The 21,604-nt window shown below is 30.6% G+C and overlaps 1 protein-coding gene across 1 annotated transcript; it reads left to right on the top strand.

The window, feature by feature from the left end:
- The first annotated feature begins 5,939 nt into the window (after positions 1–5,939).
- Positions 5,940–21,255, top strand: LOC142321398 (uncharacterized). The gene is made up of 5 exons (XM_075359440.1): positions 5,940–6,237; positions 9,874–9,997; positions 11,875–12,003; positions 16,313–16,464; positions 20,935–21,255. Exons 1-5 carry the CDS (start codon positions 6,074–6,076, stop codon positions 21,137–21,139), a joined length of 774 nt encoding a protein of 257 aa, XP_075215555.1. The 5' UTR covers positions 5,940–6,073; the 3' UTR covers positions 21,140–21,255.
- The last annotated feature ends 349 nt before the right edge of the window (positions 21,256–21,604 follow it).

The raw sequence follows: 21,604 nt of genomic DNA, 5'->3' as shown, positions 1-21,604 counted from the left end.
TTTTTACTTTCTTGTATGACGTAAAGGAAGTACTGTGATCATGAAAAATCTTTGTTTTCAGATTTCAACAGAAATATCCATTTGACCATCCCTGAATCCATTTTGACTAGTTTCAGCATACGTCTGCACTTACATATGTATGTATTTCGCATAAATCAAAAACAATTAGCTATAGGATGTTGAAATTTTAGATCTAGGACTGTTATAACATCTAGTTGTGCATCTCTCCTTTTGATTGCAATCGACTGAACCAAAAGTGTCCAAAAAGCCCAAAAATCAAAAAATTTAGATTTTGGACTTTTTCTTAACTGTAGTAATAAGCCCTCATTGAGAATTTTTCAACAGTACACCATAAGTGGTATTATTTTCATTGGTTCCAGAGTTATAGCCAAATAAAACTTTAATTAATGAAATATTTTCTTCTTACAAGAGGAAGGCACATTGGTTCAAATCAGACTATATCTCTTTTTTTAATTTTTTTTTTTAATTTTTTTTTTTAATTTAAATATATTGATTTATTAATAATTATTAACCTTTGTAAAAAAACATTTTTGATAAATAATAACTCAATAATAATAATAATAAAATATGAAAAAGTCTCAGAAGTTATTAATGAAATAAAATTTTATGTACGTTTCATTTAAAAAATATATATGTATATTTGAATGTAATTTAATAGGCATACAAGGAAGTCATGTAGTGTCCACATCAGATTTTTTAATTTATTCATATTTTGTACAAAGTAATGATCCACTGTTCATAGTTTTTCCATGATTTTCTTAGTCCTTCCAGACAAATACCGAAGCAGCTTTTTTTTTAATGTATGGAATAGCAAACCCATCATCCCTACATGATATGATACAATTATAATTATTGAATGACCTCAATAAAGTATTTAATTATTTATAATAATTCTTGAAAGAAAGCTACATTCCTTTCAGTACTTGTAGTTTCTGAGGTAACCAAACTAACTGGTAGTTGATGTGACTAGAAAATCAACTTGAATTTAACTTACTTTGGGTTTTGAATGCTGTATCATTGTAAGCAATGGAAAACTACAGCTGTATTTTTTGAAAAAAATTTTTTCCTTGCTTCTTTTATTTTTAAGCAATAGATAAAATTTTGTGTAAAATATTCCAGAGGTAGTGTATTCTCACAATTAATACAATTTGTTATCGTTTTAATTACTATGTTAATAATAATAATATTACTTATTTTTCATTGCTATTTATCAACTCAAATAGATTATAGTTAATTAATTTAGCAATCACTGCAATAAATAAAATAAATAAATAGTATGTTGTACTTGTGTTGTTCATGCACATGTACTTGCTGAAAAATAGGAAGAGCAATTAAAAAAACTGATAAGGAAATTCATACTTCATATTTGAAATCAGCACTCAAAACTACATAAGATTCTGCAAACACCAATCATGTAACAAAATCTTTGTTGACCAGCTATATTAAATGCTCATTAAAAAAAGTTAACTAGTTAAAAGATGAACTGGATTATGTTTAGTTGTGAAATTTAAGATGGGGATGTAAAATCATATTCAAAAACATAAAATTGATAGCCTATTATAACAATAAAAATCACCTTGCCAATGAATTCAGTTAAAACAAAAATTAAGTAAAATAAAAATAAAAATAGTATTTTATTTAGTTTTAATTTATCTTTATTTATTTTGAAAGAAACAAAAATAATATTCAAACTAGATTGTCTTTGCAGTAAATAATTTTTATAATTTACACTTTATTTCTGCATATATAACTACAAATTTTTTATGCATTTTTAATAATCATGAAAAATAAATTTATTTTTAATTTTTGTTGCACTGTATGTGGATGAATTTCTCTGAATAAATGTAGATATCGTTGAATTACAATATTAACAAAAAAGTAACAAAAACCATAAAAAAAAAAAAACAACTGCCATGAGCTTTACCCTCACTTAAGCCCTTAGCTTCATTGACTTCACCATCCAATATACTGTGTACCAAAATAGGTTTTTCTCTTTTGACACAATTAAATATCTGCAATATGTTCCTTCAGAACAATGAATAGGTTGTTGAAAGTCTATAATTGACCTGAAGGAAAAGTATTTTTTGGTTAGCTGGCATTTCTCTCACCACCACCCCATTCGGTCGCCCTAGAGCATAGACCAAAAGTTCAGTGCCAAAAAACGGCATAGCGACCTCAATCCTATCTGCTCCTAATGAGCTACCTAACCTGCGTGAGCGAATTAAGCAGGGTGCCGTACAGCACCCGCTTAAGTGTCCCAGTCGCTCACTTGTCAACAATAAAACTAAATCGGGGAGGCACACCCCTTGTTACAATTAAAACTATTGAAGTCCTTATATCTAAAAGGCAGCAATTTAGGCTGCCACGCCTCGGTCGCTGTATGCCAGCTAGTACCTGTCCACCATTTAACAGCGCTTGGAGCTAGTTTGGCTGGTGGCCAGCCATTACCTCAAGGAAGGATTCCTAAACAGAGCTTAGGAGTCATAATTACATTACACAACCCTTAAAATTAATGATGAACATAGCAACCTCATCGAGGAACTCCCACACGGTCCGACAATCCGGCTCTCGCCAAATTGACTCGCCGTTTGTGAGCGGCCAAGTTTCCCCCCGACCTCTAAGTTCCAGGGTGGCTCGATCTCTGGCCCCCCCAAGAGCAGGGCAGTCGAACATCATACGCACGTTCGACTGGACCTCCACGCAGACACACAACTCATCAGCCACCAGGCGAAACCGAAACAGATATTGGTTCAGGTTTACATGGTTGGTGACCACCCGGGCACCCGACGCCCTTAAAAACGAACTCGAGGCATACCATTCCCCCAGATATAAAACTATACAAGGATCTTCCTAAGGGAAGATCCTCGTCGTGGTGTGCCATTCAAGCTGCCATGTCTCCATCGCGAGACTCCATAGCCTCTTCCGCAGACGGGAGATGGGCAACTGTACGAAATTTTGTTCCGGTGCATTGTGATCACCGTTCCGCTCCGGTTCTGGTCCGGCTCGAAACCGCATCCCAAATGCCTCGGCCTCCCGACCTCATCGCAACTTCCACATGACTGCTCGAACTTTCACCACTAAATCTATTGGGAGACCCTTTCCCAATACAGTAGTAGCCTCGTAGGAGGTTGTTTTAAATACACCAGTGCATACTATCATGGCTCTGCGCTGGGCACTCCTTAAATTTTGAAGCAGTGCTCTATTTCTTTCCAACCTATGCGCCCAAACTGGCGCCGCGTATGCGATCATACTTTCGAAAACACCTCGGTACACCGAGTACATTTGGCGGCCCGACAGCCCGTAATCCTTCCGAGCTATCCTCCTGTGATAGCTTGTGCATCACAGAGACAGCGTCCGCCGCAACTTGCTTAATATGGTTACTAAAAAGCAATTTATCATCAAACAAAACACCTAGGTACTTATGAACCCTCACTCGGCTGATTACACAGCCTTTATATTTAATATGGGGGTTTCGACTGCATGATAATTTGTTTGCACCCTTCAGAAGCATAAACATCGTCTTGGGCACAGAAATCTTTAAATTTTGAATGTCCATCCAGCCCTCGGCGGTTGACAAAGCCGCCTGCGCTCTACTTTCTAGCTGCGGTCGTGAATTGCCACGAACTAAAAGGAGACAGTCATCGGCGAAAGCCTGGGCCGTGACCCCTTCTGGGAATGTCAACCCCAGAAATCCGTCAAACACCAGGTTCCTCAGCAGGGGGCCGAGAACGGAACCCTGCGGGCCTCCCCTGGTGACGGACTTTTCCACAGCTAGGTGCGCATCTTTAAACAGAGCTGTACGGTTAGACAAATAGTCTCTTACCACGGCCTGCAGGGCTTCGGGAATATTGCGGCGTTCCAAAGCATAGAGGACAGAACTCCAACACAAGGAAGGAAATGCTGTCTCTATATCAATAAAAATAGCCAAAACATATTTGCAGTCGGCACTTTCCACCTCGGCAAGAGCATTTAAGATGCAATCCTTGCTGCCAACCCCTTTAATGAAACCATATTGGCCTCGATTTAGAAAACAGCTCATATCGATGCTTTCCTCGAGCCGTCCACAACCAGCCTTTCAAGCAACTTGCCGAGAACCGGCAAGAGGCTGATGGGTCGATAACTGCTGACCTCACCAGGATCCTTTCCTGGTTTCAGGAGTACCCTCACCAAGGCCAACTTCCAGCAAACAGCCCCAGCTTAGGCACCCCGTGAACAGTCTGCCAAGTGGCTCCCTTATGACTGGCAATAGATGGTGAAAAATATCCGGGTCAAGTTGGTCAATCCCCGGTGCCTTCTTCAATGCCATTCGACAAACCACTCGGTCTATATCTTCGGGTTCCACGGTCCGAACGTCAGGGAATGGTGTTTCACCCGCCCTAACGCCGATTTCCGCTTCACCCTCCGGAGCATCTGGAAACAGAGCATCCAGGAACGCCCGTTAAGTCGCCACAGATGTTACAGTGTGGTCACGACCACCTAACCCGCACCGAACACTGGGCAAAGACCTGAAGGAAAGAAAGAACTCCTCTATATTCCATTTTTTCTCGCTGGCATCCTGTATCAGCTGCCAATGAATGATAATGAAATTAATTTTTTGTAGCATGTGAAAAAACCCCTGACTGGGTCTACAGCTCGAACCTCTGATGAAAGGCAGAGACTCCACCACGAAGATCAGCTACTTATATAAATAATGCTGTTTATTTGCCATAAATATAAACAGAATTAGTATATATTGAATCCACTTGACCAGTTGTGATCAAAATTAAATGGTATCAATGCCATACACAGAATCACTGTGTCAAATTTCATCCAAATCGGTGCATCCAATCTGGAGATATCAAATTAAACACAGCCCAACATATATACATATTGTATTTATATGTTGGATACATACATACACATACTTTTGGGATTTTTCAATGTTAAAATCCTGGTCAGGCATAGCATTTTTCATATGCTACAAAATTCCATTTCCAAGTTTCAAGCTTATGTGTAGATATCATTAAGCAAAAAGAAAGCAAAAGTTTAATTGGATTAGCATATTTTTCTTTATACAGTAAACTGTATAATTCTATACAGTAAAGCAATATAGCAGGGATTGTATCAGTTCTTTAAATATTTTGATCTCATCGCCAAATCAAAAACAAACTATAGTTTTATTAACCTTTCACTTGATGTAGAATTCAAATCGTTGATATTTAAAGAAAATTGAATAATTTGTGTTTTGAAGACAGTTTTTTTTTAAATCTTACTTAAAATATGGGTTAGCCTAAAACAAAAAAAATCCATGCGAAAAAACGTTCTCAAGAAAGCAAATGGCAGGAAACCTGCTTCTTGATAAAAATAAGAAAAGGTCTGCAGATAAAGGACGTTAATTACCATAGAACGTGTGATGGGGTGTTTGGACTTCGGCCAGCTACTTCCTTTTAACTTCAAAGTTCTCCGACTAATTTTTTTTTCGGTTTGGCTTGAAAATACTTTGATAAAGATTCACTGAAATCGGTGCATCTGGTTGTAAGGCTTGAATGCAATAAAAAAATGTTAAATTTATAACCTCCACCTTTATTTGAAGTTAAATTAAAATATTACCGACAACAATTTACTAAAATAACGTCACTAATTAAATATTTTTACTACAAAGCCGTATGAAAAAAAGTAAATTTTTAACACAAGTCATGAAGCTTTTTTTTGTTTTACTTTTTATTGATAAAAAGTAATATGTTTTTATAAAGTTATAATTGTTCACTTATTTATTTTTATTAACTGACTAATAGTCTATCTTCATATTTAAATTTACAAATAAACAATATCAGCAATGACAATGAAAAGGAAATTATTGACGTAGACTTTTTTATTTTTCATATCTTTCGATTAAAGATAACGTTGAATGTCTATTATGTGATAGGTACTTGAAAAAAAAAAATTTATCGGGTGTGTAATACGTTCATTAGTTAAAATAATAGTGCTACAATTCTGAATAACATTATTGATCCGTTACAACTGTACTGTTAATAAAAGTTAATTTTTAATTATAGCGCCAATTTTAATAATAATGTATTGTTTTTTAATAATAATTGCATTTATTTTTAGTACTTCGTTTTCATACGGACAGTCGAAGGTACTTTTAAAAGATTCCAATGACGATCCCACGTATGTAATCACAGGAGCTGGAAAAATCAGAAGCGAAAACTCGTTAATTGCTGGTTTAAACAAACTGTAAGTAATTTCATAGAATTTCAATTATTTATATGTCAATGTACAAAAACTTTAATTTTTTTCTTTGTTGAGATTTATTTTAAAGTTATAATTGGCAGTTAGGCTATTTAATTGCCCCAAACTTTTTACTAAGAAATTTATATCTGAAAAGACGCAGAGATCTTAGCTTCTTATTAAAATTTATACACTTTTTATAACTATATGAAACTTTTTCTCCCCCTTTAATCACAATACATATTTTATTCTAAAGTAGTAAGATAATGCTTCTCGGATCTATGTTTCTGTAACAAATGCTATTTAAGTTTTGAATATTGCAAAAACTGTTTACTTTCATAGCAGAAATGTCCTCTGTAAAACGCATACAGTTGATCCCAAAAATCTCCTCGTCAGATTTAGAATGTATTACTTTACGGTTCTGTGCTAGCTAAACATAACTTACGTATTAGTTATTTTATAAATTTAGACGTTACGTATTATTTGATAACTACTCGAAATTTATGGTGATAACTTCACATTCTAATATACGAGTATATAAATAAGTATTCACATTCTTTCTATGTTCTATGTCCGCGGTTAATATTAATTTACACTTTTGCTACGTCACACCAAATCAAATTATACAATAAAACGTCTTTATAGGTTTAAAGGGTAGTCTGAGTCCGTTACTTTGCGACTACCCTCAGTAACACACGTGAAAACGTTATCAAAATATTGTTTACTTATGTTACTGCTGGCGAGTTTTACTTTCCCGTCTAGATAGAGCTGTAGTAGAGCCATAGCTCTAGAAAGTAATGGTCCAATTTGGGCATATGAGGTTTTTACCAAATCTTGACGTTTTGTCACCTAAGGAACCCAAAAAACCGGATGGAAATTTTCCAGATGTTAATGTTCGGTGTTGGCCTATAAATCATCTTATGTCTCCAGAACTACTGGACTGAATTTAACAGAACTTGGTCAGATTACTTCTTTATATGGGAAATTGGTGTCATTAAATTTTTTAATTAAAAGATCAAAGGGGTGAGGCTGTAGAGCAAGGTCACTCTCAATATCTTGAGATTTTGCTTAATTTTTTGTTAGGTGCATTTGTTAACAATTAAAAATAACAATAGTTGCAAAAAAAAGTCTGCAAAATCGCACCCCCGCCCAAAAAAATGGTGGGTAGTCTTCTGCTATGTTGTGATGTCAAGGGGGACGGGAGAATTAAGTAAATGAATAATATTAAAAGTGTAAAAAAGTAATTGCATCAGAAACAAGTACATGAACATAAAGTGTTTGATAAAGTGTTCCAGTGGCGGCTTGCGTATACATACTGTGGAACTGCAGCACTCCCTATTTCCACTCGATATTATCAATAACATTTAATATAATGAGTTCTTTTTTCTTTAATTCTTTCTTTATACTTGTACAATATATAATCCTTAAGCTAAATAGCAGTAGCCATTAACTAATTCATGAAAAAGATACAAACATCTTTGTATGGAACTATGCACTTCACAGTTCCAGCAGTATGGTGTTTGACTGTTGTGCACATAGGAAACTGTACGTGAGGCTGCAAGGGAGAGAGAGTACTATCATTCCGACAGTGCCAATCCTGGCATGCTGGTGGAAGGTAGTTTTTTTTTTACTCCGCATGTGTATGGAGTGTTCCTTGTTCGTCCCTTTTCTAGTCTAGTTGGTGGAAGGAATGTGACAGCAGTTTAGTTGTTTTTCAGTAGTGGTCAGAAGATTGCAGAAAGCAAGGGCTCTTTGACTGCTAAATCTGTTCAAAAACACGCTGGAAGGGCGAAAGAGAAGGTAATTAGTAAAAACTAATTATGTATTTGTTTCTGTGCACATAGAAATTTAAATTAAGCACCATGGGACTATAGTATTTTTATGCATACATTTTAAGTTATTATGTAATAATAATAAAAAAATACTATCTGTATTTTCATTTTATCATTTATTTGGTTAAACCAAATACGGTTTTTAAGCACAATGTGCTTAAAAATCGTGTACCATATTCTTTAATGTGATAAAGTGTGGAATTAGATTACTATCCTGATTCCAACTATTTTACATGATTCATTTTTTCTTTGTTTCTTTTATTTTACAGAAAACCATGGCCTTGAAAAAGCCCAGAAAAAGTATTTTTCTGGAGCAGCATCATCACTAATTTTAGTTACAAGCCACCACTGAAGTGATCTATCTCAGTTATAAGTTCCTCAAATAACAAATCATGTTTAATTTTGTCTTCTAAGTGCATATGCATAATATTCATTCCCATCACAAGATTGATGGGAAAGTCCTACAACAGTGTTGTCAACTTTTTTTTTTTAAATTTTCCATCACATTCTACATACATGTCTGCCTAAAAAAATATCTGCCAACAATAACAACTAACAACAGTATAAGAAGAGAAGTACCAGTCACTGAAAATGGTTGGCAAATATGTTTGAGAATATTTTAAAGTAGTCATTAAACATTTTTGTTGTAAAGTTTACCTCAATTTATCACCCCAAAAGCTTATATTTTTAAATAAGTAACTTCATTCCTTGGCACAAACCTTACTGGGTACATGTTTTTTCAAGCTATAAAAACATGAGAATATTAAGTGATTTATTCAGATTGCTTTAAGAATGCACAAATCACCACTAAATTATTTTTGGTGATTCATATACCTTTATATGTAAAAAAATAAACATCAAGTTCTTTACAACTGTTACCGGCAATTAAAATTAACAACTCATATGGTTTCAATAGGACTAACCTATTCTAACTTATACTTTTCACTGCCTACCCTACATAACACTCTCTTTTTAGTTCATGTGGATTTTTTTAATATCAATCCATCTGTACCCATTTTTATCTGTTAAAACATCAGTCACTTGTTGAAAATCTAAGCTTTTTTGGGATAAAACCAAACGGTCTGCATGGCCTAGAACACATGTCATATTTGTAACACATACTTTTACAAATGACTATTGAAAAGTAAATAATGACATTTTTAGGTCGTAACTGCCCACCCACCGGGTTGGTCTAGTGGTGAACACATCTTCCCAAATCAGCCGATTTGGAAGTCGAGAGTTCCAGCGTTCAAGTCCTAGTAAAGCCAGTTATTTTTACACGGATCTGAATACTAGATCATGGATACCGGTGTTCTTTGGTGGTTGGGTTTCAATTAACCGCACATCTCAGGAATGGTCAAACTGAGAATGTACAAGACTACACTTCATTTACACTCATACATATCATCCTCATTCATCCTCTGAAGTATTACCTGAATGGTAGTTACCGGAGGCTAAAGAGGGGGAAAAAAAGAAAGAAGGTTATAACTGCCCGAAGATCTGCAGTAACTGAATTATGCAGTAATTTTTTATTCAATCATTTCTTGTTTTCAACTCAAAAAACATGATTTTGGTTATGCTCCCATATAAAAGAGCTATTATTTGAACATTAACTACAATTACATGTATTTAAAAGCATTTGTTATTGTATTGATAATGATGGCAGTTTATCAAATTACAGAGTATACATTTATTCTACAATGCACTACATGAAATGTTAATATAATATAGGTGCATTCAAATGAGTTATTTTTCAGTGGTAAGATTGTTACTGAAAAACCTGTTCAGTAATATTATTTTTCATTTTCAGATCCACTTACCATAATTTAAATGCAAGTTTAAATGAATATGTAGATAGGACATGCCGCCTAATGAATAATAATACGGATGTAGAATTAATCAATTTACCAAACAAATTAAGACATTTTTTAATGGTAAGACACATTTATTAGTATATATTTAATTCTCTTTTTTCCACTTTGCATTATTTTAATTGTAATTAAAAAAATTAAAACCTGATACACCGTAATTTAATCAGGGTACTTGATCATTGAAACATGTACCCCAATTAAGGCATTCGTACATACAAAAATAAACATTATATTTTGTGTCTATCATGTCCGATTTGGAGTTGATTTAAATTACACCATTACAGGTTAAACTTGTTACCACACTCGAAAACTGAACAAAAATTATATCAAGCAAAGAATAATGGAATCTATAAATTCAAGAATAGTCTGAGATAATTTTTTGTAATGATATTGAATATCTGATCAGTTACCTGGATTTCTTGATTAAACACAGCCCGATACTGTGATGATGTGACATAAGAATGGTTGTCATCACCCATCAATGTACGAACTTCCATTTACCATTTTTGCTTTATCTGTTCATTACTGCCATCACCACTATTCCTTAATGGAGGGGGCCAAAAGGTTTAGCTAAACTTTACTTGAATGTTTTCAGTTAAATTATTTTTGATAGTAATGTACAGTATTAATTAAAATAATACAATGTGAAAAAAGAGAATTAGATTATTAAATTGAAAACTAATGAAAACTTTAATTGCAGAACTAAATGTTGTAAAATGTACAAAATAATGAAAAATCTTCATCTACACTTCTCTTATCAGTATAATTGGCCTCGTTATCACACCATATAATCATTATTAAGAACATTGAATTTGAGAATGTCATTTATTTTAAGAAATCTTTTTTCAAGAATTGCTCTGTTTTTGGAGTGATTAAAAATGTATGCCAGGAGCAGCTTATCAAAAGTCACTTAGTTAAATGATTTTTGATAACCTACCTAAAATGCATTTCCATTGATGGTGTAGATTCACACTGATCAGCTAATTAAGTTTATTTGATACTGAGTTTATATAAGTAGTATACAAAATCCAGTGAAATACAGGAACAGTTATGAATTAGCTGCTTAATAGAATATAGTATCATCAGTAGAGAGGCTTTGTTTCTAAATGGCAACTTAATTCACAGGGAATTTTCAATAATTGTCATTTACATTAAGAACTTTCAAAAAATATTTTGTTTATAAATTTTTGTTAGTTCAAGGATATAAAATTAGAAAAATAAACCTCACTTGTTTGTTTATACTGTTAGCAGCTGTTTCTTAAAAACTATTCAATTAATTTTATGAAAAAATTATTGATGCAATTAAAAAAATTATCAGTTTTTGCAGTATCAAAATGACATTTTGAAACTATATTTTATTATTATTATTTTTTTTTTAATAAAAATAGTAAATTTTTATTAGAAAATTTGCTGCTTCAAATGAGTAAACACTGACAAAAATTAAACCACAAAATCTTTTTATGGAATTTTAATTTATTTTATAAAGTAGTCATGATTAATAATTACAGTTTACAAAACAAAAATAACTAAGAACTTAAAATTATAATAATAAATATAAGGTTTTATCATTTACATAACCCAAGGAAATGTAAATGATATAACATTTACCTAGCCAGATAGTGGGAATTCCTATTCACTATATCTGGATTTGGCCATTAAAAACTTGTTTGCTTTTTTTTGTACTTAGGTTTTATTCCTACCTACCAAAAAACATTCTGAAGGAGATTATGTAGAAACTGATGTGAACTAATTGTGTGAATGTCCGTGCGAGACAAGAACCGCACAAAAATTATTATTGTAATTTTATAAATTTTGTGGTCCTTAGAGTAATTAAACAATTCTGTATTCTCAGATAGTATCAGTAAGTATCATTTGTAATTTTAAATTTAAAATATTAAAAAAAAATTATGAATTAATATTGAATAATTTTTCATTGACAGTTTAAGATCAACACTTATGACAGACAATTAAGAGGTCTATCAACAATATCAAGAAAAGGAATATGCTATGTAAACTATGAAGTAAAGCTACTGCTATTAATTACAAAGTTTAATTTTAAGCAACTACAGGTAAGAAAATCTTATAAAAGTATAACTATAACTATGGGCTGGCTTATAAGTTACATCCAACTGCAATTAGATGATTTCTCTACACCTATTCTAAAAAAATCTGTAAATAGTATGATAAATAACAAAATCTAAAAGGAGAAACAATGAAAAGCCAAAGCCACATTTAATAAATTAGATTCCTAATATAATTGATATTACTGGGTACACTATTTTCCACTATAATAGATGAAATCACTAGCTGATATTTAGTAGTAAATAACTTTTATATTTTGGCTCATTGTTTTCAGTGATTTCAAAATATTAAATTGCCAAAATAATGTGTTTTATTTTAACAACATATTAATATTTTCACTAGAACTTCGAACTGGAATCATTCATGTTTGTTAAACCATCAGGACTTTTTTATAGGCTATATAAATTCTGTTCCTGCAGTAAAGTTGTACAGAATTACTATATGTACAGGATGGAGATTGAAAAACCATTGTCAAAACATAAACAATAATTCCTAAACATTTTTTTTTTCAGTTTTAGGGGTTTTAAATTTTATTTCTTGAAATTATTTGTAAGAATAAGCAGAAAAAAATTTTCCCTCAAGAATAAGGTTAATAATAATAATCTTACACTACATTCAACCTGCATAATCAAATAACAAAAATAAACTGTATGCCAAATAACTTTGTTCATAACCTTAAAAAATTTTCCCAATAGATTTTTTTTCCACAAATTTCATGCAGTTCAATAATTGCTACCTAAAATTTTGTTTAATGTTCTGAGACGTAAGATGGAATAAACTTGCATTAATAGAAATGGGGCTGTTCATAAATATTTACCATTCAGTCAGTCACTGCCTATAAATCAACAGAAAAATAATTATTACAACATATTTATTCTTCACATCTTTAATTCCTGGGATGATTAACATTACAGAAAGGGAAATTTACTTCACTTATATACCAAACTGATAAAAAAAATACATTCTTAGTAATTTGAAGTTAAAACCCTTTCTATTTTGTAAATATAGAATATTATCCTCCATCTTAAGATTTTTAAGGGTGCCTGAATTCACCTATAGCAATATACACCATGTATATACTGTATACTTATAAAAATACTTCTTAAAAATCTGTTGTTATATGGACAACTGATGGTAAATATTTCATATGGTATCATTCAGATGAATGATATTAGCAGTGGTGTGTTGGTATTGTAGAAGCATTGATGGACGAGTAGACTAAGTTGGAAAAAAGCTGATAAACAATGTGTTACATAACTTTGCCGGCTGCACCAGTCAAAATTATGGAATTCATTTTTAATTCAATCACTTTAAGCCCTATTTATATCTTATGATAAAGTAATTCCTTTTTAAAAAAAAAAAAACATCCAAAATTATGAATTCTTTTTTACACATTTTTATGTAAAAATATTTATTTATAACTTGTGAAGGGCTTATGAAAGTTGAACAGTGGGACTATGGTTTTGTGTTCTTACTTTTTCAAACATATAAAATATAATAACTAAAAGTACAGCAAGAATGAGTTTTATTGATATGTCAATTGGTGGTTGTGCCCTGTGCTTCACAACTACTTCTATTAACTCTTGCTGTAATTCGTCTAAGGATTTTCCCAGATTTGTCATTTCTTCAGAATTATTTTTTTCTTTTTGTCCGTGTAAAATTCAAGCTATCCAATTGTTTGAGCTGTTACATTTTTATTTACTTCACGTTATAGAGATACTATACCACTTTTTAAGTCTGTAAAAGTTTCGTCATTTGATAATGTTTTGCTTCTAAGAACTGAGCTTGGCATTCTGCATTTAATTTCTAAAACTTTTGAGGTGCTGTTGAGAAAAGACATTTGTTATTATTTATTTCTTATATAAGTATTTGTTTTAATAATTTTTTAAAACATGTTTGGTCTGTCTGTATGGTCATTGAAAAAATAAGTTCACATTTATCACTTTTTTGTGAATTTTTTGTCACAAATTCAATCATTTTTCTATTTCAAAAAACTCTTTAAATTAATTTACAATAATTTCAAAAATCTGATGTGGACATCACATCACTTCCTTGTACGCCTATTAAATTAAATACACACATTTTTTTAAAATGAAAAGTACATAGAATTTTATTTCATTAATAACTTCTGATATTTTTTCATATGTTTTTTTAAAATTATTATTGAATTATTATTTATTGTAATTTTTTTGCAATAATTATTAATAAATCAATATATTTAAATTAAAAAAAGGAAATGAAGTCTGATTCAAACCAATTTGCCTTCCTCTTGTAAGATCCAAATATTTCATTAATTTAAGTTTTATTTGGCTATAACTCTGGAACCAATGAAAATAAGTACCGCCTATGATACATCGTTGAAAAGCTCTCAATCAGAGTTTATTTTCTGCAGTTAAGAAAAATTCTAAAATCAGAATATTTTTGGGTTTGGGTTTGGACACTTTTGGTTCAGTTGATTGCAATCAAAAGGGGAGGTGCACAACTAGATGTTTCAGCAGTCTTAAATCCAAAATTCCAACATCCTACGGCTAATTGTTTTTGGGTTATGCGAAATACATATGTACGTCCAGATGTCACGCTGAAACTAGTCAAAATGGAATCAGGGATGGTCAAAATGTATATTTCCATTGAAATCTGAAATTTTTCTTAATCACAATACTTCCTTTACTTCATACAAGTAAGTAAAAAGAAATTTTTTAAAATTGTTTATGGAATACAAAGATATAGCCATAATTCTAAATAAACAAAATTATAATTGTAAGAGGATTAAAACTTTTAGCTAATTTTTTTCCAAGAAATACTAAAGAGTATGGGCTGTCAAGAAATTAACATTTTAAATACAATGGGTAACTTGTGATATGGATGGATTTAAATTCAAAATAATTTTTTTTTAATGTTTAAAAAATTACAAAAATATTTTTTTATTTCTACAGACCAATGGAGTGGGATGGGCAAAATGTAGAAAATATAGATGCAATAAACTCCCAATAATGTTTTTTTTTTTTTAAGAAAAAGCAAGCTAAAAAAAAGAAAAATACTGGTTTTTTTTGGAGAGGGGAGTGAACATTAAATAAAAAAATTTTGGTAATTTGTGATTTTGATAAAAAAATACTTCAACTACTGTAAGAAACTTTTTTTGCTATAGTGTCCCAGTAATGATTTGAAATTCTATTTCAGCCAAAACACCCCCACTCTTCTTTCCAATTTTTGCAAAAATGTAATATATTCTTTCCCCTCATAGGTAGTACCTGCCTTCCAAGTTTGAAGAAAATCAGTTCAGACCACAAAGGTGGATCTTGGATACACCAAAAAGCTTATTCTCCTCTATGAGCCCCTAAACGCGATATAATATAATACAGGCATATATAGAGAATCAGAATGCTATTTATGGGCTTGTTAGTTGTGCCTGGAATGGCCAATTCTTTGATATAATATATATGGCGCTATGCCATGAATAATGGCAAATGTGGTTTTGAAAATATACTATTTCCATGACATACACAGTAGGAAAATTTTGATGCCAGTTTTCTACTGTATAGATTACAGCATCTTTGGTAATATTTTTCTATGCTTTCAGTTGTGGGTTAAGTATTTTGGTGTGAGAAATATATCAGTTTAAAATATTCAGAACAGAAAATGTAACTAATATAATTATAGTAACATGTAGATTTCAAACACCAGAAAAATTAATTTATTTTATTCCTAGTTCACTTATATTTATTGATTTATCTGTTCATTCATCTATTGTTAAAAACCAAATACCTAATTACAGACTTTTTGTTATATTATGTTTCTTGTGTCTTTTTATAATACCGCATTTCGGTTTTTTTGAAAATTAAAATTTCAACCCATAACTTTGATGGAAATATAATAATCATTTTCAACGGCAGAGTTAGCTATGAAAAATCAATACTATTTTTTCTTTCCTGCAAGAAATGTTTTTTACCTGCCTTTGAATAAAGTGCTGAGTAATGTTGAGTAAATAGCAACTGTTATAAACTGGCAGTATATGAAGTGACTGACTGCATGTAATATTTTATATCTATGTCAACTGATGTAGTAAGTTTTATTAATTACAATTTATGCTTAAGGAAGCCAAGTCAATAGAACTCAAGTTTAATACTTATCCTTCCTCAATTAGCTATTTTTGGGTTTGTTACTATTTACAACAAAATTGAAACTATCAACAAAGTCTTTTCTGTTTATTTTTATTAAAATATGTGATGACCAGTTTATTTTCAATTAAAAGATGGAATTATTATTAAAGGAAAGTAAGAATGTTTTTTATTATTACAGGTATCTTATCAATTACTACTCCATTATTCTTTATTTAAACAGCACTTCAAGTTCAATATGATAATGAATAATGTTGATGTAGAAACAGCAATACTTGTTGATGCAACTAATGCTAGCATAACAATGGATAGATTAGTAATTCCAAATGTTCAGTAAGTAACTACATTTTCTAAAAGTTAATTATATTAACTATATTTTCCCTAAAGTTTCATAAAATTTACAAACTTATTATTTTTTAAGTTATAACTCATAAATACACAGTACTGGGAGAAATCTTCTAATTATATTTCTCTTGGCCAGTGCAAATAAAAATAGACAAGGGAAAGAATGCAACAAAAGCAACTAGGGATTGACAAAGTACAGGACATTTTAATTTCATGGCTGCCTTTTCTTATAAAACTGCTAAAAACTGAAGTTGTACGAGAATATTGAATATTAGAATATTCAAACACAATAAACTTAAGTATTTTTAAACAGTTGTGATGCTTTTGATAGATCAATAATAATTATTTTAAAAATTTCAACAAAAAAGTTTATGATTTTTTATTGTAGGACTACATTTTTATTCAGATCAATAAATCTGAAATTAAAAGACCACAAATGTAAAACAAATTTTATCCAGGATTCAAGATTGGTAACATATTTACCACCTGGTTATCCTTACTCTTATGGATGGTGTGTAAATTCACTTTAGGCAAGTCATAATAAAAATGCAACTAATAGCTTATTCAATGGATTTGGAATTCATTGTAAATATTTGATTTTTTTTTCACTTTTAAGACCATAATGGATCACTTTAGTTCATTTTTTTTTGGCAAGTTCTTTCTTTTCTTGCTGATTTGTTGTTTTTCAGCTTTTCTTTTTTGCCAGTAATTTCTAAGGGTTTCAGATCTTCTTGCCCTTTCTTGTTCAGAGTACACCTGGCTTATTGTTTTCTTGGGTTTTGATAGGAATCTTGTTTCTTTATTTTTTAATTTCTCATAGTTTCCGGTTTTCACGGGTTATGTCTAATTCCTTCATGTCTTTCGGTACTTCGTATAACCAGTTCGGTCTGCTTTTCTTATTCCAGAAAAGTTTGATCATCCGTCTGATAAATCTGGCCTCTTCCATTCTGAAAATATGTCCTAGAAAGGAAATTCTCTTCTTTCTAAATTTATTAGTTATCGGGATGATCATTTTGTAAATCTCTTCGTTTGGAATAATTCTCCAAATTCCGTCCTTTTTCCCGATGCATCGTCGTAGAATCTGTCTTTCAATCTTTTCCAGTTTGTCGGTAAACCTTGTCTGGTACGGTCCAAATATGGTTTCACATCTGTAAAGTATTTCTGGTTGGATAACTGAGTTATAATGTCTTATTTTTGTGTTTATGGACACGCATTTTTTGTTATAGTATAATACATACTTTTAATACAAATATTTGATTTGTATTAAAAGTCTCAAACAATAATATTTAATACAAATATTTGATTTGTATTAAAAGTCTTAAATAATTCTAAAAAAAAACAGTAGTCCATTTCTGAATGTAACCAAAATGTGATTTTTTTTCATACTTTTACATAGAACTAAAAAAAACTGAAGGAAATTTTCTACAATTTTATTTTAATAAGTTTTCATTGTCCCAATTCTTATAAGTTGGCTATAAAAAAAAACAATTAAATTTGTTAAATATAACAACTAGAAATGAATAAGTTTTAATATTTAACCTGTTTGCCTAATTGGAAGGATCTTACCCAAACTCCAATATGTTAAAAAAAGTCTATTTGCCAAAAAAAATAATGATTCATTAAAAAACCTTTTGAAATCAACTTTAACTTTGTACAGTGTGAATGACATATAGGGAAACTCAAAAAGTAAAATGATCAGCCAAGAAGATAAGCCTGGAAAATATTATTTTCCAAACAAAACCATCTAAAAGAATACATATTTTTTTTTAACTGCTAGTAAACTAATCAGTTTATATAAAAATCACTTTTTGAATCCATGCATTATCAGTAGTTATTAAAATATTGTCTCAGGCAGTCTTTATCACACTTATGTTAAAAGTGATAGTTAGGAACAACTAATTAAATTAATTAAGCCAGGTTTCAAAACAAGGGTATCAATTTAAACAATTTATTATTTCTTTTAAATTTGCCTATTTACTTGCATTTAAATTATTTTGTAAATATAATATTTTTCTAATAATTTTATTTTGTTATTATTTTTAATATTTATAGATTATTTCTATGCTAAGTTATAAATCTACTGTAATGAGAAAATTAATCTGAACACAGGGAGTATTTTGTTTATTTCTATGTTGTGGCTGCAGTGCTTGACCTCACCCATTTTTAGTTGTCTGTAATGCAAGATTATTGTTCTTTGGTTATTTAGAAATTTTCATGTTATAGATAGTGTTTTGTGAAAGTTTATTTTATTTTTTATTACAAAATCATATTTTTTGTTGTGTGTGCTTGAATCTGTAATAATGGTCATAACTCCAAGAAAGTGTTAGAAAATTGTTTCTCTTAATGAGCATACCAGTATGACACAACAACAAATAACTTCTGAGCGTGGTGTTGGACTAGGGACAGTGAATACTACTTTAAAAAAAATTAAAGAAACTGGTTCCTTTTCAGTTCAAAGAAAGTCAAATGTGTCTGTAAAAGAAAAATTACTCCAACAGAAGATCAGTTATTAGTGTGAAAAAGTAAACTTAATCCAAAATTATCTGCTATGGACTTAAATCAAAAATTAGTAGCCACTGGAACAGATTTACACGTGACAGCTGTTAGACACTGACTTCTTGCAGCTGGATGGAAAGCTAGTCGTCCAGCTAAAAAGCACTTTTTAACACCAGAAATGTGTAAAAAAAAGGCTCGTGTGGGCTAAAGCACATGCTAACTGTGCCAAAGAAGACTGGAAATATGGTACATTTTTATATTCAGGAGCAAAGGATTCTGTATATTAGAAAAGCAACAGATGAATATACATCACCAGCTCATGTACAACAATCATGTTTAAACATCTTCAGAAAAAAATTTTTGGGGTTGTTTCACATTGGAAGGCACTTTCATTGATTCTAGTGATGGTATGTTGAAAAGTGATGGATATATTAAGATTAATTCAGAAAGGCTTGTGACAACTTCAAAACAAATTCCCACAAGGCAATGGAGTGTTCGAACAAGATTTGGCACTATGCCATAGTGTCAAAAAAGTGGAAAACTTTTTTGAAGAACAAAAACATTAAAGAGCTCCCATGGTCAGACAACTCCCCAGACTTAAACCCAATTGAAAATCATTGGGCAATAGTAAAAAAAGACCCTTAAAAATGAATTGTATCAGCAAAATTGACTTCATTAAAGCAATAATATTGATATGGTTTCATGATGAAGTAATAAAAAAAAGTGTAGTACACTTGTTGAATGGATGCCAAATAGTGTACATGAAATGATTAAGAATAAAGGAGGACATGAGATATTCACAAATTGTACAGGTATGATTTTTTTCTAAATAAAGTTACGTTTTATTAAATAACATCTCTGTTTGGATTAATTTACACACTATTGAATATATGGCAACAAGCAACACCTGAATATTTCTTTATTTTTATTTTTGCATTCTCTCTCAAATGTTATAAAGATCTGTGTCTAAAGAACCTATTAATTTTACCTATATATATTTTCTTTACAATTAATTTTATACAAGCTATTTTTGTTAGATTTATCTAGTTTTGGTAACATTTAAATATTTTGTTAAATTCCTTACTGGTTTAAAAGATATACTATAATTTTTGTTATTATAGATATTAACATGTTTCATTTTTATGTCTCTTGTCTTTTTTCAAATGGAATTAATGAGGAATATTTTTTTATATTGTTTTTGTGTAACATGGGCAGGTAGATTTTGTTGGTGGTTGTTGAGGACAATGCACTGGATAACTTGTTTAATAAAATTTTATATATTTTAATAAATTCTGATGAATAATATTAAAAAAAATATATTTCTTTTCTATTACAAGAGTGATGAGTACACTCTGAAATTTTCTCAAAACATTTTAAGAACCTATTATGATAAAAGAAAATTGGCACCAACAGTTAGAATACTGGCTGGTAGTTAATATTGATGATGTGTTGGAATATTCAAGAATCTTATTGAAGCCAAGAATAACAAATGAGATGTATACAATGTAATATATTTTTGTTTTGGTAATGGTGAATCTGTTGAGAGCAGGTAGGTCTAACCTAATCCCTTATGGACTTCTACCACTGCAAATTAACACTACTAAAAATGATTTTGTTCCATAAAACTGATGTTACTTTTGTTAAATGAGGTTGTCAGCAGATGACATAAAATGTTCAGCACTGTTTGAAAATGCATGTAAGGGTGCTAACTGTGATGGAAAGTAGATAATAATTTTAAAGATGGGAATACCAACATCCAAGATCTATCATGAACTAGTCTTCAAACTACCCATGTCTGAACACAGAAAATGTTGACAAAGTTCATAATGTGTGATAAATCCAAATTAATTGTATTTACTAAATTGAAATCTAGTAATTTAGTAACACCTAATTTAATTTTAATGCTTATTTTTATTAAGAATAAAAAATGATAAATAACAATTCTCCTATTGCTGTTTACAGGGATATGACATTTCATATATCAGGAGAAGGGGCGATAGGATGGATAATAAACAAAATAGTTGCAGTTATAAATTACCTATTTCAGACCCCCTTAATACGTCATATTGAAGATGTTGTAGCAGATGAAATACAAGAAGCATTCAACAATTTACCATACTTCAATAGGAATGAAAGAATACCAGTCTCACCATATTGTGAAAATTAATTCAAGAACAAATAAATCTAATAAAATTATTGTATAAAAATAAAATAAGTGTTTTGAATATAATTATACAACAAATTATAATAAAAAATCTGAATATTCTGGTTTTTACAGCATTACTGGATGCTTTTTTTGTTAACAAAAATTGTTAAACTAGCAGAAAGGGATGAACAATGACAATCCAAGATGTACTCACAAATGTGAATATATATTTTTATAATGTACTGGGATTTAAACTATAATAGTAATATATTGCAAAATACTCATTCATATTATTACACTGTATTAGCATTATTATTTTATTTTTAGTTGAAAAAAAAGAAATATTTACAAACATGAATAGGATAAGATAAATAATTTTTCATACATAACCTTGACTCAAAACGATCTTGTTTTGAATACTTTTATTTTTAATTATTTTTTAAACAACAAATCATGTTAATTTATTTGTAACTGTAGAGCTGTCAA

This window comes from Lycorma delicatula, chromosome 3 (assembly GCF_047948215.1).
Source record: "Lycorma delicatula isolate Av1 chromosome 3, ASM4794821v1, whole genome shotgun sequence".
Taxonomy (NCBI): Eukaryota; Metazoa; Arthropoda; class Insecta; order Hemiptera; family Fulgoridae; genus Lycorma; species Lycorma delicatula.
This window is presented reverse-complemented; position numbering and strand designations above follow the sequence as displayed.

Bases quoted from the DNA above. Each gene is read 5' to 3' on its own strand.
- LOC142321398 (XM_075359440.1), top strand. From the start codon at position 6,074: ATGTATTGTTTTTTAATAATAATTGCATTTATTTTTAGTACTTCGTTT. The intron at 6,238-9,873 runs GTAAGTAATTTC...TTTCATTTTCAG, and splicing joins ATTGCTGGTTTAAACAAACT to ATCCACTTACCATAATTTAA. The intron at 16,465-20,934 runs GTAAGTAACTAC...TGCTGTTTACAG, and splicing joins TTAGTAATTCCAAATGTTCA to GGATATGACATTTCATATAT.